General features: G+C 43.5%; 1 protein-coding gene across 1 annotated transcript in view; it reads left to right on the forward strand.

Moving 5' to 3' along the window:
* Positions 1-18,425, forward strand: part of Cdkal1 (CDKAL1 threonylcarbamoyladenosine tRNA methylthiotransferase) — a 514,315-nt gene extending 495,890 nt beyond the window's left edge. Inside the window, 2 exon segments of the mRNA XM_075969982.1 lie at positions 18,088-18,243; positions 18,245-18,425. Coding sequence (XP_075826097.1) covers positions 18,088-18,243; positions 18,245-18,280 — 192 coding nt within the window. The 3' untranslated portion in view covers positions 18,281-18,425.
* The last annotated feature ends 339 nt before the right edge of the window (positions 18,426-18,764 follow it).

Raw genomic sequence — 18,764 nt, forward strand, 5'->3', positions numbered from 1 at the left:
GGGCGGGGTGTGATGAGGTCATGTGGCTCCTAGCTTCTCTGAGCTTATATAGATGGATTATTTTACATGCATGAAACTATAAGTAAGGACTGGGGGGTGGGGGCGGTGCTAAGGGAAACATCCGCAGCTCTTTCTTGCATCTTTATTTGTGACTCACTCTTTATCTGTATTTGTCTATCTTTAAACACATGACCAACATGCCAGGATCCAGAGGCTTTGCCGGTGACCTTGTTCTGTTATAATACTGCACTTTTTAGCAGAAGAACCAAAGAGAGCAGGAAGGGAGCGTGGGAGTTACAGGCTTGCCAAGCAAGTGGCAGAGGTTGTAGCCCATCTCTGGCATGGTGAGCTCTTTGACAGCAGGTAAAGGTTCTGGAAATGGTTTGTGGAATCACCTAGCTCTGTGTGGTTGGAGTTTGGTCACAGGGACCCGAGTCTGCACATGGCGTTACCAGTGCACCCTGGGTCTAAACTGCTCAGAGCTCCAGTTTTGCATGTTGAGTGGGAGTGACATCCCCACCCCGCAGTGTTGATGAAGGAATAAATTCAGTCCTGCTGCTGAGTTTCCTTACTCAAATGCATAGTTTCTGTCTCTATGAAATTACATTTTCATGGAAAAGGACAGAGAGGAACCTCTTTCTTTTTTCTCTTCTACTTTGAAGCACCGTGAATTGGACCCAGAGCCTCCTCTTATGATGCAAGGTTTCTACATGTAGTTCCTGCCTTTATACATTTTATTCTGAGACAGGGTCTTCATCACCTGCTGAGTCTAGCCTGTCCCCATTCTCTGCTTTGGTTCCCTCAGGAACTGAGCTTATAGATGGGTTCTGTCGAGACAGAAACGCCAATCTTCCTCTTCTTAGCTTTATTAGAGGTGTGGAGGGAGAGGCAAGACAACTAGAGACACAATTAGTCTGACTATTTTTAGGGCTTATGGAGTCAAATGCCACCCACAACATAAGAAATAAGTCGAGGAAGTGTGGTTGATTTAGGAAAATGTTATGTAATAATTTAAGTGAAGGCGCCTGAGCTCAAAGACGAATGTAAGTCAAATGAAGGCCGGGCTGTGACCTTTCCTATAGAACAGCCAGGGGACTTGTGCTTTAAGGTGGAGGAAGGGGTGTGCCATGTATTCTAGGATGATAATCCTTCACTGTGGTCCCCATGCTCACAGTGCAGCATTAACCCTGAGCTGTGGAAGAACACAAATCCCACTTGCCCCCCCCAGCTCCCTAAGTCAGAATCACTCTGGGAGCGATTCAGCCAAGTATTTTTAGAGATAAGGAGTTGTTTTGTCTAATCCTATTTTTGAGATCAGGCCACACTGTACATAGTCCATGCTGGTCTGGACTTCATTATGTAACCTAGACTGGCCAAAACTCATGGCACTCCTTCCTCAAGTACTGGGATGTACCGTGATGGTAGATACGTGATCTATTTTTAAGTTCATTTTTCTTTCACAATTATGTGTGTGTGTGTGTGTGTGTGTGTGTGTGTGTAACTTTGCTTATACTGTACCTCACTATCTTATCCCCGTCCTCCAAACCTCTTCTTCTTTCCAAAGAGTTCCCTTCCTGCTGTCATACAGTGCACACATGGTATAGAGCACCTTTTGCATTTAATTAGGGTTACTTGCATGAGTATAAGTGGGAATTATTTTATTTGAGCAAGTATAAGTTATCAGTGACCACACTGTTAGGACTGTGACTCTACCTGCCCCTTATGCTCCTTAAAGTAGGTTGGGGCCTCAAGAGCCTCTTCCTCATAAGTAATGAAATAGTAACGGGCCAGTCATCTACAGATAGCCGCTACCGCTGTGAGTTCCGCGGTGCCACATGCCGTGTCCAAGACACAGATCATAGCCTTTTCTGCCTTCTCTTCATTAATACTCTCTGAGCCTGGAGGGGGTCATAAAGATGTCCTACTTAGGGTTGAGCACTTATTCTCAGCACATTGGCCAGTTATGAGTCTCTACATTAACTGTCACCCATTGCAGACAGAAACTTCTCTGACCAAAGCTGAGCACTAATCTATGGATATAAATGTAACTGCTTAGAAAGCAGTTGAACACCACATTCATTTAGTAAAACAACAGTTATAGGTCACCCCCCCCCAACACACACACACCCTCTAGGGCCTGTGACCTCCCAGGCCATGGACTTTTGACCAGGTTTACAATACTAGGCATGAATTCTTTCCTGCCTCAAATCTGATCATAAGTGGTTGGTTACGGCCTTTCAGTAATACCATTACTGCACCAGTGACCACATTTTACCTGACTGGTTGGTATTAGAGCTCACAGAGTTCATAGTTAAATAAGACCATTAATGACTTTTCCCCTCCAGCAGCATAAGTAACACCTTCCAATGCTATAGAGGATACTCATAAGCTAATTCCAGCTGCATTTCTCTAGGACCTAAAACAAAAGTGTGTGGTGTCTTCAGTAATAGGGTCTCCTAAACTAGTTCCAGTGGATAATCAAGAGAAATGGCAGTAGTCTGAGTTGTTTAGGGGAGTATCTGGGTCCTTTCTGATCAACAACTCAACTCATAAGATAATATCCCATACCTGGCACTGGGATTTTTTTTAATAATCTATAGCTTCTGAGAGCTGCATTACCCATACCTGTAAGGTGTTTGCCTTCAAAGTATTTTTATTATATTTTTAAATATAACAACTTACAAAATAGTAGGTCTCCATATGGCTTTTTCATGCATCCTTAATTTTAGTTAAACCTTCTTCTACTTCCTTCTTTCCCCATCTCCCACTTCCATCTCCACTTAAATCTTTTCAACCTGATTGGTTCTTCCCTCTACTTTCCTATCAAGTGTGTTCCACCTGCACAACCTGTTTTACAGTTTTGTATTGTTTTTTGCAAGCTTTTTTGGTAACGCTAATACACATTAAAATTTAAGACCTATTTTCCCAAGAAAATAATTCCCAAACTTGAGTATTTGATACAAAAAAAAAAGAAAAAAGCAATTCTGATGTCTTTTACACAGCTTCCTCACACCAGATGTAGAAACCTATGGAAATGGTGGCATCCACTTGGAATCCCAATGCTCAATACTTTGGAAGTTGATACAAGAAGATCTTTGTAAGCTCAAGGCCAGCCTGAGCTACACAGGGAGATCCTGACTCAAACAACAAGAAAAAAAGAAACATATGGGTAGATAAGCGTGGTGAGGTGTGCAAATCTACAACCATTCAATAGAATGGAAAATTGTCTGGACTCCTCATCCAAGAGTGGGATCAGGCTTTGTTTTAATGATCATATTAAATCTACTTACAGAGAATTTCAAGCACATCTAACAATAGCATATCATCTTCATCCCACATCCCCATGATTAGCCATCTTAAACAGTGGTCACCTTCTAGTAAATCTTATATCATCTGTGTTCTTACCTTCCCATCTTTCCCGTATCCTAATTATTAGTAAGAGAATTCCATTTATCATTTTATCTAGAAATATATCAGTAATTAACTCCAAAAGGAAAAGGCCTTTTTAGGGTCTAACTTTTCTTTTGTCATCTTGGAGCAAAGTCTAGTGTAGCCTAAGTGACAATTGGTTGAGGCTTAGCATGAGCTATGAGTCCTGATCCCCCAGATTTCACTTCTGGAGTGTCTGGAATTTCAGTATGTGTGCTTTCAGCACCTCTTTTGAGGTGGTGCTAGGAATTAAATTCAGAGGCTCTGGTGTTCTATAGGCTCTTCAACCCACTAAACTACATCTCTATCACTAGAAGATTCCTTTTCAAAACATAATCATATTCTATTATCAAATCACAAAACAAAGATTTTTCTTTACCATTGACTGAAATTTTCCTAACTTCTGCTACAATCTCAAACCAACATTTAGGGGAATGGTTATCTTGGGCCAAGTGATATGTTAAATATCTTATTTTTTTTTAATATTTATTTATTTATTATGTATACAGTATTCTGTCTGTGTGTATGTCTGCAGGCCAGAAGAGGGCACCAGACCTTATTATAGATGGTGGTGAGATGGTGGTTGCTGGGAATTGAACTCAGGACCTTTGGAAGAGCAGGCAATGCTCTTAACCACTGAGCCATCTCTCCAGCCCTGTTAAATATCTTATATGCATTCATATCATCCTCATGATAGGCCACTGTTACCATTAAATTTTCCAGATAAGGAACCAGAACATCAGTAGACTAATAAATAACTTACTCAGACTCATAAAATGACAAGAGCCAGGTAGAGGAACAGGAACCACTCTTTCAATCCAGGTCTTACCAACTTGAAAACAGTATGAAATCTGTGGGGCTGGAGAGATGACTCAGTGGTTAAAAGCACTGGCTGCACTTCAAAAGAACCCATCACAAAGGTCTGAGTCCCTGCACCATGTTGCAGGTCACAGCCATCAGTAACTACAGTGCCAGGAGACCCCATACCCTCTTTTGTTTTCCATGGATACCAGGCACATACCTACTGCATAGACACATGCAGGCAAAATACCATACACAGAAATATTTTTTTAACTTGAAGTTTGGACAGGCCTGATGGCACAGGCCTATGATCCAAGCTACCTAGAAGGCTGAGGCAAGAGGATCATAAGTGCAAGGCCTACCTGGGCTATGTAGTATGTTCAGCGTCAACTTGGGACGCTTGGAAAATACCTCTGTGGTAGAGCACTTGTCTACCATGCAGGAGGCCCTGGTATTCAGAGATGGATGAACAGATGGATATAAGAAGGGAAAGAGAAAGGGAGAATGAACGTGCATAAAATTTTCCACTGTAACCATTTTGATAGTGTCACCAGTTTGCAACCAGTTTCCAGGACTGTTTAATGTTATAAAACTAACTCTGTACTTATTAAGCGTTAATCCTTCTTCCACCCCCCTGCTAATCCCTGTCAATTTCTGATCTCTCTGTCTCCATGACTCTGACTACTGGAAGTGCCAGATGAAAGTGGCATCGTATTGCTTTTGCTTTTTTGTGACTTGCATGATATCCCCATATTTCATCCATATTGGGCCACATGTCAACCCCACAAAGGCTGAGTGACATTTCATTGTATCTTTACATGCTGAGTAATTCTCCACTGTATTTCTTTTGCCCAGTCTTCTGAGCACACTGGAATGCTGCCACCAACTGCTTCTTGGGAATATAGTACACAAATGACTTAAGTCCCTGCTCTAGATCACATAATAGTTTCTGTTTGTTTGTTGGTTTGGTTTTGTTTTGAATTGTTCTTTGAAAAGCGTTACACTGTTTCCATGGCAGCTGTATCATCAGCAAAGGTCCAGTTCTCCCACAATCGTGTCATCTCATGCTTTTGCTCTAGGCCGTTCAGATATGCCAATCAAGTGCTTTAAAGCCCAGCTCCATGCTCTTTACATTGCAGGAATCTTATTTGATAACTCTGGTCAGGAATTTCTCTCTAGACTAAGCTCACTGGATCCAAGAAGAAAAGGAAGGTGAGGCAGAAAATAATGAGGAAGTGGGTAGAACTAATCCCCTTTTGTGTACTCGGTCACAGCAACTTTGGGGCCCTGCATGATGAGAGAAGCAAAACTATTGGAGGCTTGTGTGACTCCTACATAAAACACTTGATCTTACCAGTTCTCTCATCAGTGCTTAAGAAGTCAGAGCTGGGTCTCTGAAACATTTTCTCCTGAATTTTAAGCTTACAAATAGCCAGGCTTATTGCAAAGACTTATTTATTTTAAGTTCTTTCCTAATGGTAAAATTGGTTTAAGAAAGAGGTGGCCACTTGTGAAAGGCCAGGACAGCTTGTGGTCTGGCAGGTTTGGGCCCCATTATGGTGACAAATCCTACAATACCTTACAGCTCACTTCCTTGAATCACAGTGTTTCTCACATACTGACTGCATCATTCAGGGAAGATTAAGTGGATCATATGGACATGGACGTAGTGGACATATGAATATCATAAGCATAGGTCACCAATTCCCTGGCCTTTATTTTGACTGTAGACTTCTTTAAAGTACTTTGCTTACTTTGGCTTTTATTACAGTTTAACAATTCAGAGCACACGTTCAGAATTCTCATAACCTGTTGTTTGAATTCTTGTTCCATCCCTGACAAACAGTATGAACTTGGAGAAATTCACTTACCCAAGTCTCTTCTTATGAAACCCATAAGAGCACCTGTTTTACAGGATGTAACAAGAGAGGCTTAGCAAAGTAAATATTGCAGTATACTAGCAGCAGTAGCAGCATTTGTAACGTACACTAAGCCATGACCTTACTTTAACTGACAATAGAAATTACACACTAGTCTATAATTTCTAGTGCACCCATTGACCACTGACTTCTTACAAAATGGCAGAGGAATGCAGGTCACCTTAAAAAACTATAATGACATTGACACAAACCACAGATGGGCCCATGAGATGACTCAGTGCGCAAAGACACCTGCTGCCAACCCTGACCACCTGAGTTAGGTCCCAGAGACGCACATGACTAATGGAGAGAGCCAATGCCTGGAAGTTGTCCTCTGACCTCTACCAAGAGCACTATGGCATGTGTGGCTCCCTGGAGTCAGCTAGACAGCTCAGATCCATTCCTGCTGCCACTCTTGATAAGAAAGAAGGCATCTTAGGGTTGCATGCTTGCCTCGTTACCTAAGAAAGGGCTTACAGGACCATCAGATGTACTGAATTTTATGTACAAACTATACTGTGCTTTCATAGCTTTGACCCTTAGAAAAACACTGTTTAAATGTTTTTCTTCCCGTCTAACATTCATTTCCAAAACCACTGAAGTGAAAGGGGCTATTAGTTCAGGGCCAGATTTGAAAGCACAAGAAAACTTCGTTCATGAGGTTAAGAAATGGCTTAATAATTAAGTTGAAAGTGGATCTAATTTCAAACAGATCAGCTAACCGTGTTAGGAGCAAATGAGGGTGTGTTCCTTCCTATTCTCCTTCCGCCCCCTAGATGTTGGCTGTAATCCCACGATGTTTTTCCAGTTCATTTCCTTTTTTTTTTTTTCACTTTACACCATGCAGTACTGAATTGTTTATTGCCCGAGTGTTAAATTGGTGTCACAGACAATTAAGACCACAGCACATGCATCGTTGTGTGCATTGCTGTCTTCCATATTGCATCTCATTGGTTTCTTTTGCAGACCACTTAGGACACATTTGAATTGCACAGGCTGGATGCCTTACTGTTACTCCACACTTCCTTCTGAGCTGCGTTTAGTTAATTGGACACTGCCAAGCCAGTATGGATGATGTCAGTTGAAACAGTGTAGAATATGTTTGCAATACTTTCCATGTACCAATCTGAGTACCATTCAAAGCATCATCAGCCGAGCTGACGCTGAACAATTAGCTTTCATTTCACTTGCACCCCTAATTGTGCAATCAGCAACGATAATTTTCCTTCTCCTGAGGGTTGAAGCTGGGCATAGAAAGGAGAGTTGCATGCATCAGGGGACTAATTGTGCCTTGATAATGATAATAACAGCTACAATTTAGTGAGTCTCTACTATGTCCCTAGCGTTGAGGCTCGCAATGCCTTGGGTTGTTCTGGTATCCTGGGGGAGGGCACCTGAATGCCATGAAAAGTGCTCTCAGCATTTCTGTGCGTAATGACAAAGAGACGCCTATGGTAAAATTAAATACACTGCATATACACACACATGTACACACACACACACCTTATATCCTTTACTCCACTGGGATGGGGAGAAAGAATAGTAAAGCTGAGTTAAAGCAGTGACAGATGCCCAGAGCTAGGGAGGCTGAGTTTAAGAGCAAAGAGTCAGGCACCTGAACCTGAGTTGCTCATACCGGCAGCATGCAGATGCCTCCTGACTGCTTCTGTTTCCGTCTTCACTGAATATGTTACCTGGGCACTGGACTTGATGTTGGAGAGACAAGCATTGAAAGTGCCCAGGACTTTTGTATAGATCTTGATCTGCCTGTTGTGGTTGTTCTGCTCTTCTGTTGGGACTCTGGCGAACAGGGAGTAGCAAGGGTAGCAATCAGAAGGGGCACACTGTCCCCCATGGCTGTCACGGAGTGTCTAATTAATCACTCAAGGAAGAAGGGGTTTAGCTTGGGTGTGACTAAAAGATACAGTCCATCGTGAGGAGTGATAGCTGATGGCTGCAGCAGCAGAAATGAGAAGCTGCTCGCTCACATCTGGGTAGACCAAGGAGGGAAGTGATGCTAGGCTCAGCTCACTTTCTCCTGTTCGCTCTTTTTATGCAGCCTGGGTCCCCCAGCCATGCAGTGGTACTGCCCATACTCTGGGCAGTTCTTATTCACTCAGTCCATCTTCAGAAACACCCTGGCAGACGCACCCAAACATGAATTTTGCCAATGTCATGGGCTTTTCATAATCCATCCAAGCTGGCAATCAAATTTAACTAGCCCAATGATGTAACTGCCTAATTTGTGGGTGATTTTCCCCAAATGTAAAATCAATCTATTCAGACTGGAAAGCGTTTGGTGGGAAAGCTTCCCTGTGAGGTCAAAGGCTGGATTCAGCAGCTTTTGAACCTAGAAGGTCCCTGATGCCCCATCACACCCGAAAGGGAAACTCCTCAGAAACATTGTCCCTGTGGTGAGTGGGTCCCAGCTTCCCAGAGCTGTCCTGTGCCTTCCTGTCATTTCATTCTTTCTCTCAGTGTTGTTTTTCCCTTTCTACTCAAGTGGCTGCTCACCAACACCAGTTGGGACCCTGTGTCTCATGTGTCTGGGACTATCCCGTTCTGTGCCTGTGGGTCTGGTTTCACTAATAGTAATTTTCCTACCCTCCAGAAATGGTTTGTAGGAAGAATTCTGTCATCAGCTCTGAAGTGCCAAAGCTGCTCAGCGCATTGCTAAGCACTGCTTGGGACACAGACGTCTGAGGTGTGGACTTGCCTTTTGGGGTGTTCGGAAGAGAAATGGGTGTCTCAATATTTACACCTCCCCCAAATTCTTCTGTGGAAACAACCATCACCATGAAAGGGGTACAGGCCTTTAAAGACAGGTTATGGTGGCAGAGGCCCCATTTTACAGCAGACTTGAATCTTCTATAATCCCAGGTGGACACAGCAAGGAAGTGTGAACTTGCGAGCAGCTCTGCTAGCATCTGCATCTAGACTTCCCAGACTACAAACCTATTGTTCAAATGGTCCCCGGTCTGTAGTAACTAAAACAGTGAGTATGTGCCAATCACATGTGGAACTTGTCCAGTGCTAAGTGAGATAGCATCGAAGCATGCATGGTAGAAAGCCTTTGAAGAGATAGCAGGGCCAGAGCTCTTTGCAGGAAGCAGGGCACGGCTGCTTCGATAGGAAGAGGTTTGAAAGATGGATGCTGAGTCATTTGTAGAAGCGCTGATGGTAGAAGCAGAGTCTTGGCTGTTATCTAGAAGCACATCGGAGCTGTTGGCAGAGCTGTGGCTTCTGCTCTGCCTCCCCATGCCCTATCTGCCCCTCATCTTCCTCATACAAGTGCTGCCTCTAATTATGGAACCCGAGTCTTGCCTTTGCCCTGGGGACAGAGACACTTGTGAAAGGTTTGCAGAGAACTGAATGCCAAGGTAGAATTGAGAGTGGGAACTGTCAGTGTTCAGAGGTTCAGCCTCCACTTCAGTGGTTTCACAGCTGTGAGATTAGAACTGGCTTTGAAGGTGAGAAGGGCTCGGTTAGGTAAAGAATGAAACCCTCAGGGTGGAAGGATCATAAGTGGACGCAGAATGCACAGGGCAGTGTCCAACTTTCACACTCAAAGCAATTGTGGGCAGTGGGCAGTCAGAGGAAATAATATTCTGTATGAAGACTAGGAACTCTGGCTTTTCAAAGCTAAATATTTACACTAAACTGTTAGAGTACGTCTTTCTCTAGAATCAGCTGTTCACAGGTTAACCCTGACATCTCGGTCCTCCTGCAGCCACATCCTACCCACACAGTAAGTCCTGTGGAGTCAGACTGAATGCTTCATACAGTCACGTGGTGACTGAGTCCTTATGCCTGGCAAGGCAAGAGACATGGCAGGAAGAAATGCTGGAAACCTTTGTGAGAGTGGGCTCGTAAGAGCAGGATTACCTGACCCAGTCTGGTGCATTCATTCCAACTCCAGACCATGGTCATCTCCAGTTAGTCCTCGCCCGGTATTTGTTGACTGTACTTGGTTTTCAGTGATCTGCAGGGTGGAATGGATGAATTCTCTTAGCAGGGAGGTTGGGAGTAGACAATGTACTTATGTGTATCACTGAGGATATTGATATATTCTTTGAGCAGGAACTCTCAGGCAAGCTTCTCAGTCTGCTCCGTGAAGTCCCCTGACATCATGATAAGCAGATGGCAAAGGCTTCTTTGAAACTGAGATTGAGCTTGTTAAGTTACTTTTCATGGGAACTCTTAAGAATTGGGTACCGCAGAGCAGGGGTTTACTTTCTACCACGAATTCTGGCTTCTTCACCCTTCTTTCTACTAGTGAAAAACACAGCTTGTCCCCTGCCCGCCTCAGCATCGGCTTTTCATTGTGTGTAAAATAAATCAAGGATGTTTAAGGAATAGACTGCTCTCTAACATGGGTTTGCAATGAAGAGCTTTGGGGAAACAAATTTTCTCTTTTCCCTCTATCTCCCAAGTGCAATTCTATAAAACTACCAAGAAACATAAATATTCAGGCCATACATCAGGTCGGTTATCTAGGACAGTTATCTGGTAGGAAGCCAACCTGCACAACGGGGATACAGTACCTTTCCGATTTGCCACCTCTGGAGAGAGAAATCAGAAGAACACTTGCAGCAAAGGACTATTGTAGACCTTATCAAGAGGAGCACTTCCCTCCCACAGGCCCCTGGCTCATCAGGCTTCCTTCTTGCAATCATTCATTTAAAAAGAATAAAGCAGCCCTTGTGCCTAAGAGCCTGGGGCCAGCGGTGACTTTGGCATTGTGGTCTCACCCTTTCAGATTGTGCCATCATCCTCTGGGCATTTTCCCTCCCTAGATCGTTTTCTCGGCTACAAATTAGGAGTGATAAAGCCTGATTCATAGTTTCTAACAATAGACTGAGATAAGGCATGGCGAATATTGGATCATGTAAGCAGTCCATGAATAAGGTGTGGAATTGAAGGTTTGTTTGGGAGCTGGTTAAGATGTTAATACATCATCCATGCCTCAAAGACTTTCCCCATAATCATTGTGTTCAGTGGGAATAGAACATGGTCATCAGCTCTTTAGCCAGATGTAGAAATAGCATTTGTGAAGGATAGTTACCTAAAGTAAATATCCTGGTGGCATTCTTAGGAGCCCACATTTCCTGTGACTTAGAGTGACTTTTTCTCCTGGTAATCTTCACCCAGCCTATGTTAGGTAGTACCATCTCTGGGCTGGTCGTTCTGGGTTTTATAAGAAAGCAGGCTGAGCAAGCCAGGGGAAACAAGCCAGTAAGCAAGACCCTGTTATAGTCTCTGCATGAGCCCCTGCCTACAGGTTCCTTCCTTTTTTGGAGTTCCTGTCCTGACTTCCTTCAATGATGAACAATGGTATGGAAGTATAAGTCAAAAAACCCTTTCCTCTCCAGCTTGCTTTTTGATCATGGTGTTTCATCCCAGCAATAGAAACCCTAACTAAGACACTATCCTAACCCCTCATATTTGTGACTATATTAAGCTACATGACAGGAATAAATTAAAAGTTTCTGCTGGAGTCAGATTTGCTAATCATCTGGCCTTAAAATGAACTTTTCAACTGGGCCTAATATAATCACAAGGGGTTTTAAAGTGAATGGCAAGCAGAAGAATCAGGGGTGGATGGGGAACCTGTCTTAGAAGCTGGATGCAGGCCATGAGTGTAGGGACAGAAACTAGAAGGGGTGGAAAATGGCTTTCGTCTAGATTTTCCAGAAAGAGGCAGACAGCTCAAGAGATTTTAGTCCAGAGAGACCCATTTGTGGTAAATGACCTCCGTGTTTTTAACTGAGAATTAGACATGGAGCAGTTTAGGAGCTGAAGGTGGCAAAAGACAAGTGTTGAAGAAGAGGCAGTTTAGTTCCTGGGGAAAGGAGAGTTGATGTCCTCGGGAGGTCTGCTCTGCATGCCTTGGGTGCTACCCTCTAGGGCCATTTCTCCCTTTGACCACCCTAATCTCAAGCCCACACTCTGCTGGCCCTGTAACGCAGCTCCTGAGTCACAGGGGAAGTGAGGTTGGCACTTCCCTGCATCGCTTCCCCCAGTGTGCATACTTCACAGAAGTGGAATTGTCACCTAGTCATGTGCTTACAAGTCCCTCCTCACTGGACAGCAGTGCCCCCTATCATGCCCGTGCAGTATGGCGGCAGTGTTGATGTGTCCCAGCCCCTCTGTTGTCTCACCCACACTCAATCCGCTTAGACTTGCACTGTAAAATGTATCGGATTGTGTGTATATTAGTGTTTTGCCTGAACGTGTGTCTGCATCGCATCCCTGCAGAGGGTCCAACAGTGTCAGGTTCCCTGGGACTGGAGTTAAGGATGGTAGTGAGCCCCCCTGGGGGTGCTGTCGATTGTCCCTGGGTCCTCTGGAAGAGTAGCTAGTGCTCTTAAGCCACCTCTCCAGCACCTAGGCTTAAGCTCTTTGCCATGCTGATGTATGTTAAACAGTACCTCATTGAGTGTCTAGTTCACAATCCTGAATTACAAAAGAGGTGGATTTAAACTGGTTGGTTTCCTTTATTTGTTTAGACTTCTTCCTCCCATTGGATTCTGTTAAAGCCATCCTTTTTGAAATTTTTTAGGACCTTTAATTGAGACATTAGTATATCTCTTCTCCACGTGTTGTGTTTGTGTTGGTTTCTAGACCTCTGCTTGACATCTTTTAAATTTATTTGCTATTGCAGCATAACAAATTAACTCTTAACGCAGCAGCTTTCTGTCATAATCTTTTCCTCAAGGTTCCTCTGAGTCAGAAATCTAGTACAGCTCAGTGAGGTGTCTCTCCTTACCAGTGGGGCAGCCAAGATTGCCTTTGTGCGGTGTAGTTGAAACCTGCCCACGACGTGACAAGGCCAGTTTACCATGGGCAGCAGAGAACAGAAAAAAAATGGAAAGGGTATTTCATATGGAATACCCATCATTTTGTCATCTATGATTAACTAAAAGTGGGTTAGTAAGTTTAGCCAAGAAGAAAGTATGACCCAGGGGTGTGGACAGAAGGCGGCAAGGACCACTAGGGACCATCTTTGGGGCCCTACCCTGAAGTAGTGATGGAAATAATGAAAACCTTCATATTAAACTTTATCCTAGTTATTTTAAATGACTTTTGGTAGGACCAGTACTTTTTACTTTATAAAAATTTTGTTCAAAGTAGAAAGAGGGCTGTCTAGGAAAGGATTTGGGGGAAATGTATAATGGAACTTTGGTGTGAATTCCTAGTTAATCATTCTTTAATTACAGTAAGTTTATACCATAGAAATGATCTTAACCAGTTTTCTAGGACTTTTGAAGATGAATAGCTATCACCATCATGAGCCATCAAGGATACTGCTATATATTAGTTCATCTTTTCTGAAGCTCTTTGAGACAGCATAACACCTGCTACCTCCTTTATTCACTTTAGACAGCTCATAGAGCCAAGTGATGTTAAACCATGATTCTAGCATCACTGAAAACAATGCCTGCAATCCCTGCGAAGGTCAAATGACAGTGACACTAACATCACACATGACTTCTTTTTCATTTAAAACATAAATGGTACATGGTTACCTAGTTGAAAAGAAGCTTTCTGTAGTAATTATTTTAGTTTGATTGATTACCTGAAGATTCACTGGATGATTGCAGGTGTGTATTTCCCAGCATCCTCACCACTCCTGTGTACATGCCTTTGGAGTAAAGATGGCTCTGGCTATGGTTGGATGTTGGAGGGAGGGGGCTGCTTATTCTTCCCTGCTAGCTTACACCTGAAATAATCATACAGAAACTATATTAATTAAAATACTACTTGGCCCATTAACTCTAACTTCTTATTGGCTAACTCTTATATTAATTTAACATATGTCTATTAATCTGTATATCGCCACCTGGCAGTGGCTTACTGGCAAAGATTCGGCATGTCTGTCTCTGGTGGCTCCATGGTGTCTCTCCCTCTGCCTTCTTCCTCCCAGCATTCTGTTTAGTTTTCCATGCCTAGCTCTGTTCCCCTACAGCTCAAAGCAGTTCCTTTATTAACCAATGAAAGCAACACATAGACAGAAGGACCTCCTACACCAGTTGGAGAGAATACCAAAAGGACTTCAGTGATGCATCCTGGCCTTGCTGACCAAGATCTTATTCTCCAGTAGACACCCAGCACCTGGTACAAAGGAGAGGGCAGAACTAACTGATGAATACTGAGATTTCTACCTGTTCCTTAGTAGTATATGTTCACATTTTATATAGATACAAATATTCTTTCCCTGAGAAATGCAATTTACCTATTGTATTTCTTACTAGATGATCAGATTCAAATATCCTATCTCTTGCCCTGCCTATGGAACTTCAACTTGTATTAATGCTATTCCGATTTAGACTAAACGGCCTCAGATTTCTGCTACTATCCTAGGCACTGATTATAGACTTTAGATCAAAGTGTGGCCCTTTATTCCTTTATACGAAGGCCTGCCTGTGTGTCAAGGATGAACGAGCAATGCTTACAGCAAGAGGTAGGTCTTGAAGTTTATATTTGAAGAATTAAAATTCAGTTATGGTAGAGATCACTTTCTGACATGGAAATAATTTTATATTCAAAGCAAAAACTCAGCTCTTGAGATTCTTTCCTGGATGCTGCCTTGCATTGGGCATGTGCATGGGCTCAGTAGGCCCTTAGGAGATAGGGCTGATAGAAAGTCTTACTTATCTTGAGACAGGGGCTATCAAGCATATCGTCCATCCTTCTTAGTTTGCACTTCAAGCTGTTAACTGTGCTTCTGAATGAGGCATGAGAAAAATTTACACATAAGAAATGTCTTCAGTCCTTTAAAAGAAGTTCAGAGCTTGGAAGTTTTTTTTCATGTCCCTTGAGTCAGACGAAATGCGGACTCCCCAGAAGTCATAATGAGGTGACAGGCAGATGCTGGGCTTGGATTTGTCTCACTAGGCACAGTTCACGTCCGAGGGGTGGGCATCCTGAAAGAGAGGGGCCACTGAGGCCATGCAGGGACACATTAGATCTATTCCTTTGGTGGATGTCAAAGCAAAATTATTCAGAATATAATCTGAAATTTCTTTGATCATGCAGTCAATAGCTTAATAATTTATGTTCAATCTTATTAGTAAAGTAAACACAAGCCTTTGCTATCACCAAAATAAGATTTAAAAAATCTAGGATACTAAGATGAGAGGAAGAGTTTGTGTAATGTTCATGTTTAAAATTTTTCCTCTGCAATTTTAATGATTTGATAGCAATTAAGCATTGGTGGGGGGACTTCATCTCAATAATATCTGATCTTGAATCACTCATGCCCAAAAGTGATACTGGGAAGTTGATGGTGTATTCTCAACGTGTGACTGTGTGACAGGTTTTCAAGTGAAAAGGCCCAATTAATTCCTAATTTCAATCTGCTGGTCCTGTATATTCCACTGTGCCTGTTAAGCTGGCAGACTCAGCATGTAACATCTTAAACATAGACTTCAAGAACTAGAAACATCCTTGGCTTGGTGATAATCAAGGACTCCTCTGACAGTAGCATGTTCCCATGTTATGAAAATCAAAGACTCTTATGATAGTAGCATGTTCCCAATTTAGGGGAAGTCTAGAAGAATAATTGAGATAGTTTGGTGCCCTTGGTCACTGTATGTGCTGTTATCTCCTAATAGTTTGAATCACAGGGAATGACATTTTCTGTCAGTTCAAGGGAAGGAGCTGGCACTGGGATGTCATTGCGGGGCCCTGGCAACACCTGCCATGTCGGGGACAGAAGAACTCATTTAGAAGCTGCTGTACAAGCTGGGAAGGCAGGTGGTGACTCTCTTACAGGGCTGTCTTTCATTTGAGCAGAACCAGACCAACTGTTCCTCATTAAAATGCATTTTGCAGCGTGTTCTATTATGCATGTTGATTGTGTATGTATGCGTGCACATGTGTATGTGTGTGCTCTGAGACAATCCAGCTGTGCTTCTTGTACAGATACAGTCTCAATGTGGCTCAAAACTTTAAGACATGCAGCAAGAAATGGCTGTGCCTGATCGAGCCTGGCTTTCCTGGAATGGCCGTCTGTAGAGAAACAGGAGATGCCACTCTTGCCTCCCAGGGTACAGCATCGGGGAGGGTGCCGAAAGCCTATTTGCTAGAAACCTGGGTTCATAACAGTCAGTTTGATAGTCAGGAGGTACCGGACATCACTTTCTTCTTTCAGGTGACTGGAAACATCCCTGATGTGTGCTGTGATAGGAAGATTAAAGCTTAGCCTCCTCCCTAGTCATCATACCGAGCTAGGTTACATTCCACCTAGTCCTAGGACCAAAAATGTGTAAAGTGTGAGAGGCCTCCTATGTACATAGCAAGTTTCCAAAACGACTACTGCTGTTACTTTACTGAATGTATCAGTTTGTTTTTTTTTTTGAATTTTTCAAGACAGGGTTCCTCTGTAGTTTTTGGTTCCTGCCTGGAACTAGCTCTTGTAGACCAGGCTGGCCTCAAACTCCCAGAGATCCGCCTGCCTCTGCCTCCCGAGTGCTGGGATTAAAGGCGTATGCTACCACCGCCCGGCGCTGAATGTATCAGTTTTAAGAGTTTCTTGATGGCAGTTTCATACAAATAACTCCCAGTTATTATTAAAACCTACAAACCCAGGAGTGGCTCCCTAATAAAGACTCCCAGTGCATAGAGATCAGCAGGGCAGCATGGGCCTAAATGCCTGAGAAGTGCAGAAACAAAGATTGTAGTTGGAGTTGAGAAAGTTACCCTGGTAGCCAACAACTTTAAGTTCCGGTGAGTCTCCAACAGTGAAAGCAAGTTCTTCCACACGAATGAGGTATAAATAAAAGCTTAGAAACTGGGTCATAAACATTGCCTCCATTTTTACCTTTCTGTTCTGCTTTAAATTGTGTGTTTGTGTATTTATGTGGAGTTTGTGCACGTGGGTAATCTCTGAGTCCAGAAGGGAGCGTCAGATCCCCTGGTGCTGGAGTTATCGGTGGTCGTGAGCTGCCCACGTGAGTGCTGAGAACGGAACACTAGGTTCCCTGCAGGAGCAGCAAGCTCTTAACCACTGAGTCATCTCTTCAGACTCCAGATTCCTTTCTTGCTTCTGCCCTTGTCCTAATCAGATGTCTTCAGGTCTTTAATATCTCTCTCTTCATCTATTACCAAGTTGTGCCTTTGCTACTCTCCGCTCTCAGGCCACAGCCAGTATGTGTGCTGTGGGGAGGAACACTTTTACACAGTAGACCAAGTTGCTCAGGACTCACGGCACTCAGAATGGAGGCACAAGAGAATCCAGTGGTTGCTGGAGGACAGCTGTGCTTACGCTGATGCATGCTGCGCTGCCTCTGCCTTTTCTCCATCCTCTGTGGTCCTCCTGTCTGCACATCTCGCCGTCCCATGCTATGTCCATGCTGTGTAGAGGCATTGTTTGGAAAAATCTCATCCAATAGAGACAATGTGTGCTGTGAAATGTTAAAACTGCCGTGAGAGTAGCAGTGTTCCTCCCCCTACTTTTCCCTTGTCAGAGTAGAAGCCTTGCTGAATGGAGCTCCTCCCCACCCCAAAATAAAAGAAACAGAGCAGTCATGTTAACTCACCCTTTGCACTCTCCTCGAGCTGGGTTTTCCTGGCTTTTCTGTGTCTGGCCCACCAGGGTAAATGGAGGGAACTCTATGGATTGGGCCCCTCTGGTCACGTAGACCTTTATAGGCCTACCTGGAGATGGACTCAGCCTTTCCCCAGTAGCAGTGGTGGCCACCTGAGAATGTCTGTCCTCACGGGTGTGTTTGATGAACAAAATGTCTTCCATGTAGTCTAAAATATCAAGACTGTGTTCTAATCTTCAGAGAAAGCTGACTTTTCCATACATGTGTGGGGCTACCTGAACCCTGCAGGGCATCTAAATGTGTTGAAAGAATAAGGGACCATAGCTGATATAACTGCAGGAATGTTTTCTGAAATGTATTTTTCTTACCTGTTTCTCTCTTTATAGGAATTCAGAAATCGGTTTGGGGATCATCCGAAGCCAACTTCCAACAGCTGTGCTCCAACTCAGCGTGACTTGGCATATTCCAGAATTGGGCTGCGGATGTCCCAGCGTGACTCTGCAGTGAGAGTAGCTGCAGGCCTGGCTCTCATTGCTCTTCTTTTTGCATTTCTGGCCAGAGTCTATGCTTACAATGTAAGTAAGTGAAGCGTTCACGAGGAGTAAGTTTCTAATTAAAATCTTGGGGAAAGCAACCACCCCAGTTTTCAAGAGGCAGGCAGTCGTCTGAACTGGTCATGCTGCCGGGTCTGGATCCCTTCTTAATGAGGCTCACCCTGTCTCACATTGAGCTGAGCCATTTGACCTCAAATCACAGCTTCTGGAACATGTCTTTCTCATCAAACTCCTTTTGACTCTTTAGCAACAAATGCAAGTGGTTGCATTTTTTTTTTCTTTTAATCTCCAGTCATTAAGTCCCACCCTAAGTGTGCAGTGGCTCTGACCATCAGTGACTCTGACCACCCTTTCCTGGTGTGGAAGAACATCCAGCCCTTAATAAACACTCTTCAGTCTGTGTTTGGAGTCCCTGTGTTACAAACATCTTTTCCACAGCACATGTGTTCCTGAAAAGTTTATATAGGAACCTTTTTTGGGAACTTGGACCCAAGTCTGCTACTTACAGG

This window comes from Microtus pennsylvanicus, chromosome 4, assembly GCF_037038515.1.
Source record: "Microtus pennsylvanicus isolate mMicPen1 chromosome 4, mMicPen1.hap1, whole genome shotgun sequence".
In the NCBI taxonomy this organism is placed as follows: Eukaryota; Metazoa; Chordata; class Mammalia; order Rodentia; family Cricetidae; genus Microtus; species Microtus pennsylvanicus.